The 19,831-nt window shown below is 35.8% G+C and overlaps 1 protein-coding gene, 1 long non-coding RNA gene and 1 pseudogene across 2 annotated transcripts; all 3 read left to right on the forward strand.

Annotated features, from left to right (window-relative positions):
- Nucleotides 1-7,715: 7,715 nt before the first annotated feature.
- Nucleotides 7,716-10,655, forward strand: LOC110935281. Its single transcript, XR_002589009.2, has 3 exons — nt 7,716-7,847; nt 9,160-9,228; nt 10,448-10,655. It is a non-coding gene; the product is annotated as an uncharacterized LOC110935281 (long non-coding RNA).
- A 223-nt stretch (nt 10,656-10,878) lies between these two features.
- On the forward strand, nt 10,879-11,763 carry LOC110934185 (LRR receptor-like serine/threonine-protein kinase EFR). The gene has a single exon (XM_022177371.1). The coding sequence runs from the start codon at nt 10,879-10,881 to the stop codon at nt 11,761-11,763; it is 885 nt and encodes a 294-aa protein (XP_022033063.1).
- A 150-nt stretch (nt 11,764-11,913) lies between these two features.
- On the forward strand, nt 11,914-19,426 carry LOC110934184 (annotated as a pseudogene).
- The last annotated feature ends 405 nt before the right edge of the window (nt 19,427-19,831 follow it).

Consider the following 19,831-nt stretch of genomic DNA (forward strand, 5'->3'; position numbering starts at 1 on the left):
AGTCAAACTTACGATTTTTCCAAAGTTCAAATTACAGTCTTGCCATGGTTTTCGGTTCTTTTTTTTTTTCAAAACCTATCGTAGTGTTTTGTTTTCATTGGTTGAGTCGATGTAATTTTTATTCGCTAGCATTCACTCATTGGTCAAGACAAATTACAACTTTGCCCTCAGTTTAAAATTACAGTTTTCTCATCGTTTTAGTTTTTTTTCTAGTAAAACTATATATAATAGCGTTTTGTTTTAACTGGTGAAGAAATATTTGGCATAGCGCCCCACAACGCAAACAGGGTATTAACTTGTTAATCTATACAAGATTCAATCTTCAAAAGTAAAAAACTTGATTTAATGTTCAGCAAAAAAATACCCTTAAAAACCAACCATTTGTCAATGATCTCTAGATCAAGTGGTGGAGGGCTTGCATTTCTCTTGAGAGATGTAGGTTCGACTCCCACTTGATGCAGAGTGAGGCACTGGTGGACAATGATAGGAGACCCAGGGAAACCTGGGTTGGATCCTTGAGCCAAACGGATTTTACCGGTAATTTCACTGTCGTGCCCACGGGCGGGTGGGTTACCGGGTTTTCCTCGGAATTGGTGGTGGACTCGGATACTCTCGGAGTACTCCGTTTGTCCAGTAGGTGCCCCGAAAATGCTCGGGATTGAGTTTGTTGGCCGTTAAAAAAAAAAAAAACCAACCATTTGTTCACTGCAATATAAGAATTAATGGCCAGCATGTTTATTTCAGGTGTCCTCCATTGCGGTAACAACTCCCCGGCTTTAATAGTTTACTGCATGACAATTGGGATGACATCAGTGTTACCGTGTGATAACACCTTCACTGCACGCCATCCCCGTACATCCCGTTCACCCTAAATATTTTGTTACTAAGAGCATTCACATCCAATCCATTAAATTTTGTGTGTGGAGTTTTTATAATATAAAGAGTATAAAAAGTGGTTGTGAGTGGAGGAGAGAGAAAATGTTACTGTTCATCTGTATATTTGGGGGGACACTGTTCACTCCCTATAATTTTTTAATATATTTTGAAAGTGGTTGTGAGTGGAGGAAAGAGAAAAGGTAATGATAAAGGTATAAAAAATATTATTTAATTGAATAGGAGTGAGAAAATGTAGTGTTTTTTAGTGTAATTTAGGGTGAAAAAATAGTGGAATGGATGTGAATGCTCTAATATATTTTATTATCCAAAAAAAACGTCTTACCTTCTAATCAAGCCAAATGTTCTCTTTTTAAGATTTTAAAATAAAATGTATATCTTCCTATACTAATAAACAAAAATCTTTTTTGACACATGTTACTTCCTCATGCTTTCTCACCTTATTTTTCTGTTTATCTATGTTAAATAACAATAATAATTTTAAACTAAAAATTAGATAAGAATAAATATTTTTTTCTATAAATAATTTTAAACAAAAATTTAGATAAGGATACACCTTTTTTATAAAGATTTCATTTACTATATAAAAAGATAAAATAATAATAATATTAATAATAATAAGAAGAAGAAGAAGAATAACAACAACAATAATAATAAAAAGTAAACAATACTAAAAAACTTATTACGGCTTAAAAATTTAGATAAGGATATACCTTTTTATAAAAGATTTTCATTTACTATATAAAAGATAAAATAATAATAATAATAATAATAATAATAGTAATATTAATAATAATAATAATAATAATAACAACAATAATAAAAAGTAAACAATACTAAAAAACTTTTTTATGGCTTATCATTAACAATATAATTGAATAATAAATAAATAACATTAAATAATAATGATAATAAAGATAAAATATAAAGATTATATATTAAGAATATTAGTTTGATATAACAATAATAATAATCTAATATATCATTATTAATAATATTATTATTAAATTAAAGGAGAGAGCGTCACGTGACATTATTTGGAATCCTTTATTAGAATTAGATTAGATTAGATTGCATTATTGTTTTTTCTTTCCCTAGAATTAAATAATTCTAGGGTCAGGGCATATGCTTTTATCAAACTATAAGTGTTTTTAGATTTAGTTTCACCTTTGTAATGTTAGACGTGGTGTTATAATTGGTTTACACCTATCATTCATCGCACATTGCATCAACATTTAGAAAGAACATCATTTTTAAAAATATGACAATTCTATACTCCATTCAAAGAGAATTTATTTCTTACGGTATAATTCATAAAAAAAATTATGAAATACATAAAAATGTGGGGATCGATCTCCACTTTTTTGTACCATAAACTCTCTTGAATACAAAATTGAGACGAGTGTTTTATCTATCAAAATAAACAAACAAGCATGAAGGTCCTTAAAACTAACTAAAATAATTGTATCTCATAATCGAATGCACCATGAAAATATTATTCAACCCATGTAATACATCTGCTTTTAAACTAATAGTAAATATAAAAAACAAAGTAAAATGTTATAATAAGTAAATAGTACATCAAAGTTTATTTTTGAAAGATAAATCATAACGACTATATGTATTAATATATGACATTATATTTTGTTCAATACGTTCAATACATGGTTTTTTTTTAAGATCAATTTTTTTATTATTTATTATATAAATTTACACTTATACAACCCGTGTAATATACGGGGTTTTAACCTAGTTACTTTAATTAATGCAAATTAAATGTATATTTTCTTGAATATATTTATCTATTTACATCACCTCATATACGTTTGCGTGCATAATTAGATATTTTGTTGACATGCCAACTAATGGTAGATATCGATGTTTTAACTGGATGATGGAGAAAACGAATATAGGTATACGTTTTTTTATGTATTATTATATATATGCATGTGTATGGCAGTGTTGAATTTATGTTCTAAATAAAAAAGAAGACTTCAGATTTTGAACTAGTCTTAAAGTCAAGTCTAGATTAATTAATAGAAAATGGCAATCCATTAACAATTTGTACTTATTAAAAGAGTTGTATCAACGTCTTGTACTGACAGCTAACAAAAATATAGATAATAGGCATGTAAACATCTTGTAAGGGTGAAGGGGGTGCTCACCTAATAGGTGAGTCCCCTCTCTTACGCTAAACCAATCCTCGTGTGCCACGTCAACTCCCCTCTTAAACTTCCCTAACACCCTAAATTGATGGCGGCACTCCCCTCTTAACTCCCCTTATTTTTTTATTCAAAAAAAAAAAAAAAAACAAGTGATTGGTTGGAAAATGTGAAAGGCCCCACCATCTCTCCTTCTTCATGCGGTGAACCCACACCCAATTCACACCCCGATTCGGGACCCCGCAGTGATGGCGGCGGTGTTCCCGATCGGGGAAACCCATCACCGAAACCACTCCCCGAGTACGCCCCGGACACCCTAACAACCAAGAAAAAAATAGAGCTAACTTATTTGTCAAAATATTACTAGTCAACGAGCATAAAGTCAACGAATAATTTGCTCCAAAGGAATAGTACGTTTGTTGATATTTGAGTGTAACTGGATACCAAAATGTATCTTAACATACATCAAACAAGTTAACAAAGGCATAAACAAGTTAAGAAAGGCATGCTTGTTTTGGTCTATTACGATTATAATATTTGAGAACCTCATTTTGTCAAAAACACTGGTTCACGAAATTCATACCAATCCATACTTGTTCTTCAAAAATTCAATTCCGAGTTTTATCTGGTTGAGAACTCGAATTGTTTCAATCGAATCCAAGCGTTTGATTTAGAAATTCCCCAACAACATTGTGGAAGCAACCATTATCACATCGGGTCTTGAAGTCAGGTGGACCAGTATGTGGACAGAAAATCCCCAACAACGTTGTTGAAGGAACCTTCTCAAGTGTTCTGATATCTTTTATGTGCATTGTGCATATACGTGTGTGTTAGTATGTATGCATGGTTACTTAGGTTTGTTGGCAATGTGGGGCATGCCAGCTAATCGTGGTTGGTACTTGGTAGAGGAAGAAGAAGACTTCAATTACTGTATCAATCATAAAGTCAAGTCTAGGTTTAATAATTAAGTACTACAAGTGCGATATTCTAATTATCTCGTTCAACTAGCAAGTTTTTTTTCATATCATTCAATTGATAGGGAACACACATTGCTTTCATTTTTAAAATGGATAAATGGTAACTATGGATACACACTCTCTAACCTACTCTTAAATTACATGAGTTATGTATACCGATTGAACCCTCAAATATTGGAAAAATAAAGCTTTATTCAACACATTCCTTTAAAATCTACTAAATTAAATCCACCTAATCCCATTTCGTGATGCACCACTTTGGTAGAGATAAACACATGATGCGACTAGACTAGCTAGGAGACTGCCGGCTCCAACCGGAAAGTATGTGTATATCTGTAATATATTGATATCGTTTTAAAATGCTATTCTTTTTTATTGTTCGAGTTAATTACGCAGATGGTTCTTATGGTTTCAGTAAAGTAACAAGTTTGGATGCTAGCTAGCTTTAAGAAGTTGTATGTTTGGGGGTTCAGGGTATAGTAATTTTAGGTATCACGGCAAACATCTATTAATTATTCTCTTAACTTTTGAATAAATTACACAAATGATCCCTCTAGTCAAATAAACTTAATGACAAAAGTAGTCCTTAGATGACATTTTGATCATTTTATCAATACTTAACACAAAAATTAACGGAACTTGCTCTTAAAAGTACTCAAGATGATCTGTTATCATTTCTCTTATTTTACTATTGTAAAAAAGGAATACAAACAAGGAATACAAATAAACGGTTAGATACAATATCGACTAAATCTTTTTCAAAGCTTTAGTTTATAAATTCATGCCAAATGGGTGTTTGGAGAGTTGGCTGCATTCAATACATCAAGAATTTGTGCTCTTGATTATTTACATTGTCTTTGTGGAAACGTAGTTGCTCATTGTGATTTGAAGCCATGCAACATTTTACTAGACACTGATATGGTCACTCATGTTGGAGATTTTGGACTCACGAAAATTCTTTCCCCCGAAGAAGATTCTAATGCAAACAACAATAGCTCAAGTGTTTTCAGAGGTACCATTGGGTATGCACCTCCAGGTAAGCTAATGGTCACTAGTGCATTTGACTGTTTTCTTTTAGTCTACGTAATACTATACGGTTAACCAGTGGCAGAGTTTGACCAAAAGTTTCGAGGGGGCGTAAAGTGATTGGACCCAAATTTTTTTCTATGTTTCGGGTCGGGTCGGCTATCGATTCGGGTCAAGTCAAATAATGATAGTTCCAAATAAAACTAAAAAATTTCATTCATTCAAAAGATCCGTTCTTAGACATAAAAATTTGTGATTAAGTTTATTGTGTGGTGAGTAACTTAGGGTTAAACAAATAAGAGTTAAAATATATTTACAAAACTACCTATCACTTATATACAAAGTGGTAACAAACTTTACTTTAATTTATATATTGTATAAATATTTAGGAAAAATAATTGGGGAGAGGCGATCCTATATAATTTTTAAAATTTCCAGACGAAAAACCGGAACCTATACACTTCTAATCGAAATATTGGGGTGGGCGGGTGCACCCCCGAGCACAAACAAACCTTCGCCCCTACGGTTAACTCTACATAAGACGCAGAATATGGACTTGGAAGTGAAGTCTCAACCAGCGGGGACATATATAGCTATGGAATCCTATTGTTGGAGATGATGACAGGGAAGAAACTTGTTGATCTAATGTAGGAATTGAAGGTCTAACTTTGCATTCATATGCTAGGAATGCCTAGGCTGATGGTTCTATGCTCAGGGGCGGAACCACTGTATAAGCAGCCGTAGCCCGTATTCGCAGTGTTATTTTTTTCGTTTTTATACAAAGGATACCCTGAAAAAATACAAGGATACCCCTAACTATAAAAATAAGATAGTATAAAGTGTAATTCCAATTCTTTTTACAAGCCTAAACATAATTGTTAATAGCCTACTAAGCTAGCTCATTAGCTCAAGACACAAAATAATAATAAAACAACCCATTTATATGTTGATTATGGGGGCGGAAATGGAACAATAACGAAGCGGGAAAACTAAAGTTCGAAGTTTGAACTAAGAAAGAACAGCCAGGCAGCCGGCGATCTCACCTCCTGCAGCCTTGAACTCGCACGGTCGCACCTCACCTGCGTTTAGGGTTGGCATATCGGGTCAACCCGATCTGTGAAGACACGAACACGAAACATGTAAACATGAACACGACACGAATCTTATCGTGTCAGATTTTCCAAACACGAACACGGACATGTTAATAAACAGGTTACACGAAATGACCTGTTAAGACACGAAAATGTTACCAACATATCATATGATCTGTTTAAGACACAAACACGACCTGTTAAGATACGACCCCGACCTAGTAAGACATGAACATGACCTGTTATTCCATATTTGAAATTAGCGATTAAGGAACCTGTTTAGTGAAAATTTAGCCGCCAAAGGTTCACAAAAGTCATAAAACATGCATAAACACATAATGTCTTAACAAACTTAAAATGAAATCAGTTAAAATGAAATCCATTTAAGTCTAATCATAACATCCAAATAGTTTCAACAAAACATGCATAAACATATAATGTCTTAACAAACTTAAAATGAAATCCATAAAAGTCTAATCATAACATCCAAATAGTTTCAACATTCAAGTTTCCATGTGTCTTTCTTTCTCAAGAGCTTCACTTCTAAACAATTAAACCTACACACAAATAATTATAGTCCTATTAGGATAGACAATTTGACATAAACTCATTCATATAGTTTTATCAAGCAACATTTCTAGAAACATTTGAAGTGGGTACCTTAAGATGTTCTCTGATTTTAAAAAGCAACACTACTTAAAGCATTTGGAGTGGATACCTTAGGATTTTTCACAGAATATGAAGCATCTGATTCACGGCTAATCTCAAGCGACATTATATCGTCTGTGAACTCATCTACACTAACTTGGTTCGAACCTACAAAGTACAAACAAATATACATAATAACATTTATAGAATACTATGCAAGAAAACATAGAAAAATCAAGAGAAAAGACATTACAGTAATCTCCAAATAACCAATCTTTTGTGCATATGAGAGCCTCAACGGTATCTTTGCTAAGTGAACTTTGATGTTCATTAAGTACTCTTCCACTTGCACTGAATGTAGACTCCGATGCGACAGGAGACACCGGAATGGTCAAAAAGTCTTTTGCCATTCTCGCAAGTGCGGGATATCTAAACTCATTGGCTTTCCAAAAAGCCAACACATCAAGTTCGGAGCTTCTGTCAACCCTTGACTCCTCCAAATACATTTGCTGTAACACCCCGAAAACGGGTTTGGTAATTAAACCCCGTTAATACTAAAGAGCGGGTAGAATACCGTTAGCAGAAAAGATTAACTCGGAAATTATTAGGATTCAAATAAATAAGCCTAATAATAAATAAAAAGAAAGCAAACGACTTGAGAAGACAAAGTTCATAAGGAGCCCGAGTTAACGGGACTTAAAATAAAACGGGTTTTTAACTTCCCGAACCTACTAAGTTGGCTAGCAATAATTAACCTAGTTAAGTAATATGAATTTAAGGATAAACTATGAGTTATAGCCCTATATGATCAAAAATGAAACATGAAGGACTAAAATGGCAAAGTGGGCAAACATGTTTTATTAAACATAATAATAAAACACAACACACACACCCTAAGTGTGTGTGTGCGCGTAGGAACGACCAGGAGCCAAGGGGTGGGTTCTTTCAAAACCCTAAAACTCATAAAATCCAACTTAATCGAAGGAGAATCAAGCTAAAATTTGGGGCTTTTAATAAATTAGTGATCACCAAGCCCAGGGGATCACAAGGTATGTCAAAATTCGTTGTTTGATTCTATTCAAAATTCTGGATGAACAATTATAATCCGAAATTAGTATTACATGAATGTTTTTTGGATGAAATTAGAATGAAATAGTGTCTAGGAATAAACCCTAGTCATTAGATTGTTGAAATTATGCTCAATGCTTGAGAATTCCACAATCACCATTGAAGGTGTTAAGTGGGTTTTGTAGAAACATGTTAAACACTAGGATTTTGATAGTTATTCTAGTGTAATTTGAGTTCCATGAAGTAAATTCAGATTTGTTGAGCTAAATTCGTGTATGTGATGTTTTTAGGGTTTGAATTGCTAAAAATAGTGTTATGATGTCATAAACATGCTTTAATTGAAAGCTGATTTCAAACAGCTTCTGATCAGAATTTACTGCCGACTTGTATTTGCTGTAACATGGACAAAACGTGACAAAAACATGTGTTTCTTGAGTCTAAAATGTAATTCCAGGAAATATCTTTAAAACCCCACTGGAATTGCATTTTTTCGATGAAAATTGAATGTTTTATGAATTTTTCGGTATCGAAGGTTCAGGCTGCGTTTTTTGGCAGAATTTGCAGCCCATTACAAATGTCATAACTCAATTTAAGAACTGATTTATGTTCTCAAATTTTTACTGTAGGTAGCTAGAGGTAATTCCAAAAATCTCCAACTGGAATTTCGTCAATCGGATAAACGAGGAACTTTAAATGAATTTTTTCGTAAGCTGCAGTCAGAAGTGACGAATCCGATTGCAGCTTAGTAAATGAATTTTTACGGATTTTTGGTAAAGAGTTAGATCTTGAAATTTTAACACAAGGCCTAACCCTCCGAGAGGTACGTCACATAAAAAAATCATAATTTTTGAAGACTTGTAAACAGGTTAAACAGGTCACCAAAAACAGCCTATTTTCAATGATATGAACTTGCCTAATTAATGTTAAAGCTTGGCTAAACAACTAGTTATGAAACTTGATTGTTGATGTTATAAATTATGCCCACAAGGTGTTTGTTAAAATGCCTAAGTGAATGTTCATATGTTGAAATTATGAATCAAACGCGTAATTTCCTAGTTCGACTAATTACGTGTGATGTGGGGTAATACAAATTTTAATTTTGAAGTCGATTTAGCTTATATGCACATATCATATAATTAAGGGTAGTTAACTTTTGAAAAGTTAAACTAACAATGGACGGAGTCGAATAGTAGTTTTGACATAGAAAATACGTAAGGTGGAATAGTCGTGGTAATAATGACTAATCTAACCACCTTGTGAATGATGATGATAGTTTGACGCTTAACGAGCTAGGTGGAAGCTTGGGGAGAAAGCGGGTCAAATCGAGTCAAGCATAAAGGAAAAACGTATTCGAGATGCAAGGTAAGTAAAAGCTTACACCCTTTTTATAAGACATGTATTTATTCATAGATTGTAAATATGACGAAAGCTATATCCAAAATATGTTTCCGACACGAAATAATACGGATCGGAACATATAAAATGATGAAAATTCTTGGTTAATGGAAAAAGGGATCTAATGGTAAAATCCGAAATGGGTCGGATGGGCGAATTGGTAGTTAAAAACCATGTTTTGTTATGTATGTAAACATTTGGTCATAGGCCAAACGAGCCAAATGGTGATGATAACACCATTTGGCAATATCGACTAACATTTGGTTGTCAAGTTATATGTTCACAGGATTGAACAGAAATTGAATAATTGCGTCGCTTTGGAGTAGCGGCTAATAAAAGCAAGGTATAAAAATGAAACGGGTCTATATGTTGACCGAGCCAGGTACGCATAAATAAGATATTAGTTATATGCGCGATTTTGGGTCAAATATTTAGTGGAAGCCCGTCATCGTAAATGAGGGGCTAAAGTTGAACAAAACGCCCTTGATGGGTAAAACGGGTAAACGGCCCATATGGATTGTTTAGGAGCTTGCGTTATATTTATGGAATATAGGTAGATACCTTGAAGGTGGAATTTTGAAGTGTGAAAAGAAAAGAGCGGATTATAGACTAAATTGCTTAAAATCCTTTAAACGGGTCAAAACGGTTCTATGCGCATAGCTTACGTGCTAGTTGTGTAATTCATAAGAATTATGAACCTAAGCTTAAGAATTCGTGTTAAATGCATTGGAGCATGTATTTGGTTAGTTAGAAACAAGATAATGGTTTTAAACTTAAACGGGTCAAAAGTTTTAGTAAAATAATTTCAAGTCGAAGGCTTGAAATTCTATATTTTTGAGAAGTTAAATATCAGGTTTTAACTCCATATGATGGAGAATCAAATTACGAACACGTAGGAAAAAGAATCGCGTAAAACGGACATATAGATTAAAAGTTATGGCCATTTGAAGTTTAATTTTTGTTAAAAACTTGAGCTAGGCAGAAAATGCAGGTCCAGAAACGGGCCTGCTGGAAATTAGTTTCCTCCGCGCCACGCGACGGGATCTAGTAATTAGGGCGCGACCCGCGAGTCGCGGGAGGCACGATTTGGAAAAAAATATTTTATTTTCATATGTTTGATATCGAAATTTGATTATGCTTGTTGAAATGTTGTCAAAACTAACATTTAAGTTGGTTTTGATGTTAGGTGATGTTGGTGATACTCCGGATGGTGATCAAGCAAGATGTCATAGAACCGAACATATACTTTTGAAGTTTCCGCATTAATATATTTTGTTTCCAATAAATATGAACATGTAACTCTTGATGCTACTTCTGTATGATTTAAATTGTAGGGATGTGAATCCCAATTACTTAAATCATGTATGAATGTTAAACTTAACAAAGTTTTTGTTATCCCGTATTTTGTGCAAAATAAATGCGTATTTAGTAGTAAATTTATATTAAATTGAGACGGGCGTTACATTTGCAAATCTTGCTATTCTTATACAAATAAACGCTGCTGGATCTGGTTCGAATCTTCCAGCAGATCAGGTTGCATTATTTCAAATCAAATCCAGGATTACGGATGGCCCTCAGGGTGTTCTCAGATCATGGAATGATTCTCTTCCATTTTGCATGTGGCGAGGAGTGACATGCGGTCGCAGGCACCGAAGAGTCACAAGCTTTCATCTAACAGGAAGAGGTTTAGAAGGTTCTTTATCTCCTTCTGTTGGAAACCGCAGTTTCCTCAGGTCCATCATCTTAGATGACAACCAGTTTTATGGAACAATCCCACCTGAAATAAGTCATTTATCACGATTACAAAAGCTTTCCCTTTGCAACAATCTTTTCACCGGAGATATCCCAGCCAACTTATCAAGTTGCTCAAAACTATGGTTAGTTAACTTATTTTCAAATAAGTTATCAGGAAAAATTCCAAATATTTTTAGTTCTCTGCGGATGATGAAAACATTAGTTTTAAGCAAAAATAACTTCGCGGGTGGGATTCCACCATCCATTGGCAATCTTGCATATCTTGAAGACCTCTATCTAGGTGATAATCAATTAGGAGGGAACATTCCTGATTCCCTCAATCAGTTGAAAAAATTGAGAACAGTAGCCCTTGAAAGGAATCGCCTTATTGGAGAGTTTCCATTGTTTTTCTACAACCTTTCAATGTTAGAAGTTTTACGTATAGCAATAAACCAACTTCATGGCAATCTACCCATTAACTTATGTTTGAATCAACCTCATCTCAGGCATGTAGCAATAGCTATTAATCACTTTAGTGGACCCCTTCCACCGTCGATATCAAACTGTTCAGAATGGAAACTTTTTGAAGATTCTTATAATGATTTCAAGGGGAGAATAAAAACTGATTTTGGAAAACTGCAAAAACTTCAGATATTGGGTCTTGCTTCCAATGATTTTGAAAGCAACCCTGTTGAATGCAAGAATCTCTTTGATTCTTTGTCCAACTGTAGCATTTTAGAGTCTTTAGAACTTACCAAACCGGACTAACAGGGGTGTTACCGAATTCTATTGGGAACTTCTCATCAAAACTGAATTACCTAGCACTTTATGGGAATTATGTCTCAGGCAGACTTCCTTCATCTATAGGAAATCTGTTTGGCCTGACTGATTAATCTAGAAGAAAACAACTTCACAGGCATGATTCCTGAAAGCATAGGAAAGCTTCGAAACATGGAAAGACTATATCTTGGCCTTAATGCTTTCTCTGGGATTATTCCACCATCTATAGGAAACCTGTCATTTCTAACGGAACTAGATTTGGGTGCAAACAGATTGGAAGGGACTATACCATCGAATTTAAGCAGCTACAAAAAGTTGTTATATCTAGACCTTAATGGAAATAACCTCAAAGGAAGTATACCCAAAGATATATTCCAACTGACTTCACTTTCGATTTTGCTAGATCTGAGTCAAAACAATCTGTCTGGACTGCTCCCACAAGAGATTGGCAACCTGAAGATCTTAGAATATCTTGATTTGTTAGAGAATCGTTTATCAGGTGAGCTTCCAAGCAGTTTTAGCAGTTGCATCAGCCTTCAAACACTAAATCTCTCCAAAAATTTCTTCCATGGATCGATGCCAGAGGCATTGAGTTCTTTAAGAGGCCTCGAATATGTTAACTTGTCCCGTAATAACTTTTCTGGGTCTATTCCAACATATTTGCAGAAAATGGATTTTAGGTATCTAGATCTTTCATATAACAACTTTGAGGGAGAGGTGTCTTTTAAAGGTGTTTTCGCCAACACAAGTATGGTATCCATCATTGGGAATCGTAGACTTTGTGGTGGCATAGCTGAGCTTCACCTACCCAAATGCACAACCAGCGCCTCCAAAAGACGTACTAGAAAACTTTCTGCTGGTGTTGTTGTAGCGATTTCAATGTCTTCCATTGTTGTAGGTTTAGCTCTTGTGTCATTTCTCTTGTTTTACTGTTGTAAAAAAAGGAATACAAATAAACAATTAGATACAATATCGACAAAATCTGTCGAAAAAATTTCATATGGAAGACTTTTCAAAGCAACTGAAGGCTTCTCTCTAGAGAACCTGATTGGTACAGGTAGCTTTGCTTCAGTCTACAAAGGAGTTCTTGATGAAAGTGGCTTCACTGTGGCAATTTAGTACGAAACCTTAATCTCCGAGGAGGTTTTAGGAGTTTTATGGCCGAGTGTGATGCCTTGAGAAATATTCGCCATCGCAACCTGGTGAAGATCATAACTTCTTGTTCAAGTATCGATTTCCAAGGCAATGATTTCAAAGCTTTAGTTTATGATTTCATGCCAAATGGGAGTTTGGATAGTTGGCTGCATTCAATACACCAAGTGCTAGATCTTGCTCAAAGAATCAACATTCTCAACGATGTGGCTTGTGCTCTTGATTATCTACATTGTTACTGTGGAAACGTAGTAGTTCATTGTGATTTGAAGCCGAGCAACATTTTATTAGACAGTGATATGGTAGCTCATGTTGGAGATTTTGGGCTTGCAAAAATTCTTTCCCTTAAAGGAGTTCCAAATGCAAACAACAAAAGCTCAAGTGTTTTCAGAGGAACCATTGGATATGCACCTCCAGGTAAGCTAATGATGACTAGTGCATTTGACTGCTTTGTATTACGTGATACTATACGATTAACTTTGCAATATGATTTGCAGAATATGGACTTGGAAGTGAAGTTTCAACCAGCAGGGACATTTATAGCTATGGTATCCTATTGTTGGAGATGATGACAGGGAAGAAACTTGTTGATCCAATGTTTGAAGAAGGCCTAACTTTGCATTCCTATGCTCGCAATGCTTTGGCTGATGGTTCTGTGCTTGAGATTCTGGATCCATTGCTTCTAAATGAGGATGTTGATGAAAAGGGTTTGATTTCTTTAGTGGAAATTGGAGTGCAATGCTCTTCAGGTCTCCACAAGATCGAATGGATATTGGGACTGTTGTTCAAGAGTTCTTCTCAATAACAGTTGCAACTAGATCTTGAATTGTGTAAGATCCACAGATCAAGTTCTGCAACCCCAAAAGCTAGTATGTGATTGTGTTATAATGTTGGTTTTTATCGTATTAAGTTAAGTGTTTGAATCTTAATGAACCTTTGTTTCTTATGTCTATGATGATACTGGTACAACTGTGGATGTGATTTGTGTTATAATGTTGGTTTTTATCGTATTAAGTTAAGTGTCTGAATTTGAATGAACATTTGTTTCTTATGTCTATGATGATACTAGTACAACTGTGGATATCATGTTCTTGTATACATGAGTCTTTCTTTTCAATTAAATAGAAATATATAACAAACACTAATAATTGAACACCAAGGTACTTGAAATGCTAGTTTAGATGAAGCTTTCATTTAGTATCGTTATTAATCTCGTTAGTTAAGTTATAAAGTTTAGCTAGTATCGTTGGTGCCCTAAATGTACATGTTAGACAGTTTGGCCAATGTTGTAATTTGTATAAAACAAATTGGAACCACACTTTTATTAGTGAACTGTAGTAACCCTTCACCGTAGTATGACCAGCAGGTATAAATACCCATCTCCGATAGTCATTTGTATAACAATCAAGAGTAAACTGCAATTTTACCCCCTGGGGTTTAGGCCAATTGGCACCCTTGCCCCCCCCCCATCTAAATAATTGCAATTTTACCCCCCAATGTTCGCTGTTATGTCGCAAGTTTACCCCCTGGCATCAAATTTGTGGACTGATCTGTTGACTTAGCGGTGAAATGACTATTTTACCCCCCCCCCAATGTCACACCCCGATTTCCACGTGTCTCACCGGTGGGCCCGGTGGGGGATTACCGTGACGTAGTTGGCAACAATATAGTCAAACCACACAATTATATGAATGCACAGCGGAAGCATAAAGATAAATATAATTCAACCTTTTGAATGTAATATCAAGTGTATTACAGAAGTCGAATTGTATCCACAGGGGATCATAAATAAAATAAAGTATTGTTCAGTCAGATACAGCATCAAGTTTGCGAGACTATTCGTGATGCTAGGAAGCTATTACCAGCCAAATTTCGTGTAGTACCTGCACTTAATCTTTTGGGGAAAATACGTCAGTTTACACTGGTAAATACGTTCAACTGACACATTTGAAAATGTTTATTAAAATTGATTTGAATGCACGAGGCACAAACTCTTTTATAACTTGGGAAAATTATTAAAATCTTGTGAACGAATTACATGTCCTTTTATGCGTTCAGTAGCCCGGATCCTGTCCGGGTTAAAGATTAATAGACACACCACATTGCGTAAAACCGTGGTGTAAAAACCAACGGCTACGTCTTTTAATAATAATAATGTCGACATAATATACCGGGTGTACGCCTACACCGGGATGTCGAGGTCGTGGCCATTTCGTAAAATGATGCCAAGGATATCCGGGACAACGGTCATTAACCCCCCAAAGGCTTTTAAGTAACAAGACTGTTTAAATGAGCCGATCACATTATTCAATTAACCACCTAAGCGATAGAAGATATGATGCTCAATCAAGCGGTATTTTATATACCGTAACCCAAGCCCGTATAAGGGAAATTAAGTTAAAAGTATTTACCTTTGCAAGTATATTCCTTAATGGATTATGTCACAGATAGCTTTTACTGGGGCTCCTATTCTGGAACGAAGGTTTTAATTAACCTATTAGAATCCTAACGGGTCTTTATATTAGCCGTAGCCTAGACCGGTCGGTTTCAAAAGATAGATATGGTTTAATCGCGCGAAGAGGCGAAAACCGAGAATGGAGTGTGATTCTGACCCAACAAGTTCAGAGACTTGTTTTATATGGGTTTAAAGTTCACACTCTGGATTTTAGGGTCAAAATAATATGGTTTGACCCATATCGGCTAATTTATGAAAACTAGTTCCATAAGCCGAAGCGTGCGCGCAATAGGCGAAACGGTTAACCATGAGAGTCCTACGCTTGTTTCCTAAATCAATATGCCTTAAAGAGGTTGTGGTATCAGTAGGATACCTTCCGTGATGTCCGTAACGAGTTTTAGTTAATATATCGCCCCGTAGGGGTTTTTCGGTCATTTTAAAGACTTTTAAAGAGCTTTTCGAGTTCTACAGGAAATCTGAGTTTCCCGAACAGTATATAAAGTCTAAAATACTTTATTTATTATTTAAAATCAGTAGCAACTGGAATCGGGTCAAAAGACCTTGTAGAACTCAAGTTTTGGCCGAAAAGGGCATATTCGGTATTTATCGAACCGTAGCCATAACCGCAGGTTATGAGCAAGGTAAAATTATTAAAAATCTTTAAAATTCCAAAAATATTATTTCATAACAGTGGGTAAAAGTTTTAGTGACGAAATCTTGGTTTAGATAGGTGTTATGCTAATTGCGCCGTTTATAACAAAAGTTTACTTTAATTGCGCTATTTAGCATAACTCTCATTCTAGACCTCGGATTGATGTGAAACTTTAAGAACATGCTTATAATTTACTAAGCAAGGTTATGGTCCGTTCACGTATCCGAAATACTCGCTTTATTTTAATAATGGTGTTACGGTCAACTTTTAGGCGATTAACGGAAATGCGTAAAAGACTCGGACAATTCATGAACCGGTCACAGAGGGTTATACCATCATGTAACCTTGTCCTAAGAGAGTCCTAAGGCATATCTATACCTCACTAAAACGGGTCAGAACTGAAGTCAAAGCAAAAGTCAAACTTTTGCGACATTCGGCTCCGAACCGGTTCAATATAGCAAATGGTCGATTCAAACGAGCGTAAACAAGTTTATATACTTAATATCATGTTTTATGAGTGTCTAAACAGGTTGCATATCATTTATATCACAGATTATGCAAGAATCGCAAAAATAGCTTTCTGTTGACTTTTTAAGCATTCGTTTGACTCGACATTTGAGCTAGTTAGAGTGGTGATCAGAGGGAACCCTTTTAGAGGTTTATTACCCATATAAATACCAACTCATAACTACTTTTATCCGTCATAAGACTGAGCCATTACGGATTTATTTTGAAGTCAAACCGTAGTTACGACGGTTTGGTTTTTAGCTACATTACTAAGTAAAATTGAACCACAAAGGATCTAAACGACTTACAGAAGCTTAGGCTTGCTTAGAGAACAAAGAAGAACACTTGGAAGCTCTTAGAATGATCAGAGAAGGTGTGTTTGAGTTATGTTTAAGTTGTGAACAAAGAAGGCCTATTTATAGTGCAAGAATGCTCCTAAGATCATCACACATTGGCCTATAACTGATCATGGATGATGGGCAGGTGTCCCATGGTGCTATGGGTCGAGTAGGGGGCGCCCATGACTCTGGAAGACCCATCATTTATTGTTTTGCCGCTTATAACAGCCAACAGCCAATTTTCTGTCGCTGGGCGTTTCTTACGGACCGTATGGCTTCGGCCTTGCGGTCCGTAAGCCAGAGGCGGATCATCAGCAATCATTCACCCCCTTACGGTCCGCAAGGCCTGACCTTTACGGTCCGTAAGGGTTAAGAATAGGATCTTTTTAAATCTTTTTGTAATGATTAGAAAATCTTGGTAATTAATTACCTGACCTTTCGGGTTTGAAGGGGTAACTTTGCGATATGGCCCTCGATTAATTACATTTAAGGACCTTGCGTTATTTACCCGCATTGTTAAGCCCCCGGTTAGTTTATTTATTATCCGGAAAACCTTAAATTATATTATTGACGCTTTTAACCCTTCTCCTACGAATTTGACCATAACTTTCTCGTTTTAAAACGGAACTTCGTGAAATTTATATATTGCATTATAGTGAGTGTATTATACTGTTATAAAGCCTCGGGAACGTTAAAGGGTCACTCAGAGGTATAATTAAACATGTTGACACAGTTAACCCCTGTAGCTTGTAATCTCTCACTTTCTTCCGCGTTTCGCTTCCGTACGATCCATGATTTATTCGTTTGAAGGTACGAGCATCATTTAGGGTTACTATACAGTATATTTACCCTTGGTTGACATTTATAACCCTCGAATTTACATACTTTCAAGGTTTGTCAAAATTAGTCCTTTATTTAATATTAATGCCACGTGTAATCAAATGACACGTGTTAACACATTATTGGACACAAAAATTCGAGGTGTTACACCCAACATTCCTGTTATGTTGCAAAATTACCCCTCACATGTAAATTACTAAAATGCCCTTTCTTATTACCCCCTATACTTTGTGTTACGAAGCAATATTACCCCCTGCAACTTCCAAAACCCTTCCCGCCACCACCCATATTCGATTATTATAAACCCCTGCTCTTAATAATCAACCCATTGATAACTTATGATGCATCATCATGCCACATAAAAGAAGCTATGTTTTAACACTTGCAGAACCAATCGAAAACACATCAAAGCCAATAGACTGTATAACTAAGAAATACATAAACTGGTTGCATGACACAATAGACTACAGAAATGTATGAAGATGACAATCAACCTGTAGATAGCTTCCACTTATTACATGTTGTATGTGAACTATGTTTCTTTCATTTCTTTCAATGTAGAATGTTTCAGTTAAAGACGACATACTTGCAGTTGCAGAGACATTGCCATCTTTAACGTCACACGTCATACTCATGTATACCATAAAACCATAAATTGGCACATTTCCTTTGCAAAAACCATCATACAACTGTGTGTCGTTTTTTTATTGCCATGATCAGCAGCAAAGGTTATACAGCCTGTGTAACCAAACACACAATTCCAGTAATTGAAACAAACTCACTAATCATAGATGCAAATATGTTCAAGAACAGACACATTAACAGTCAATCTTGATATAACCATTTAACTTTTCAAACTTTTCATATTGATTTAAAAGATGGCTACTCTGTATTGCCATATGTTCAAGAACAGACACATTAACAGCAACATTCAATCTTGTGTGTTTGGCTACTCTGTATCATTCAATCTTGATATAACCATTTAACAGCAGCAACTTGTGTTGGAATAAAACAAGTAAAACATAACTGACATCTAACCTGTAATGCAAGTGTGGACTGAACATCAAACATAACTACACATCTAACCTGTAATGCAATTGTGGACTGCACATAACTGCACATAACCAAGCATATCTGTTCTATGATCAAACATAACCTGTACAATCAATTATACCTGATCAAGCATACCTGGTCAAAATCTTACTAACTAACATTATATAATTAGAGTTCAACTACACTACATATTAAACCAAAAGATCCTAATATATTAGAGTTTAATTACACTACACAACCATTTCCTGCTGAGGGGGAAACTGGAAATGCAGGAAAAGGGCGGCCTCGCATCTTGACAACCAAGGAGACCACAATCGATCGTAGTGAAACATGAATCCTCATGTCCACTGCAAACACAGAAACATCCATGTTCAATAACCCCTGTTTTTTAACCTCACATTACTAGTTCTGACCTGATTTTACCCCACAATAAAAATACTTGTTTGATTTTACCTGAAAACTGCGAGAACAGGGAGGATCGCTGGACCACAGGTGGATCGACGGTGGCCGGTGGTGTGGTCGCCGGCCCTGGCTCTGCCGGTGGAGGTGGATGCATCATTGCATTCTGTGGTTCGCTCATTCTCTGCTGGCCCAAATGTAGCCGGTGGTGTGGTGAAGAAGAAGGAGTGGCCGGTTGCCGGTGGAGGTGGATGAAGAAGAAGAAAGAGTGGTCGGTCGCCGGTGGGTGATGAAGAAGAAGGAGTGGCTGGTCGCCGGTGGGTGATGAAGAAGAACGAGTGGCCGGTCTCCGGTGGGTGATGAAGAAGAAGGAGTGGTCGTCGCCGGTGGGGGGGGGGGAGTGAAGAAGAAGGAGTGGAGGTGGAATCTTAGGGGGTAAGATTGAGATAGGATGTTATATTAAGGGTAATTTTAATATATAAGGTACTATTAAGGTGAAATTACATATTTACCCTTTGACCCTCACATTTTTTTGTTGACCGGTTAACAAATTTGATGCCAGGGGTAAACTTGCGACATAACAGCGAACATTGGGGGGTAAAATTGCAATTATTCCGTTAGGGGGGTAAGTGTGCCAATTGGCCTAAACCCCAGGGGGTA

Source organism: Helianthus annuus, chromosome 4, assembly GCF_002127325.2.
Source record: "Helianthus annuus cultivar XRQ/B chromosome 4, HanXRQr2.0-SUNRISE, whole genome shotgun sequence".
NCBI lineage: Eukaryota > Viridiplantae > Streptophyta > Magnoliopsida > Asterales > Asteraceae > Helianthus > Helianthus annuus.

Excerpts from the sequence above, each read along its gene's own strand:
- LOC110934185 (XM_022177371.1), top strand. The coding sequence starts at position 10,879 with ATGTGGCGAGGAGTGACATGCGGTCGCAGGCACCGAAGAGTCACAAGC.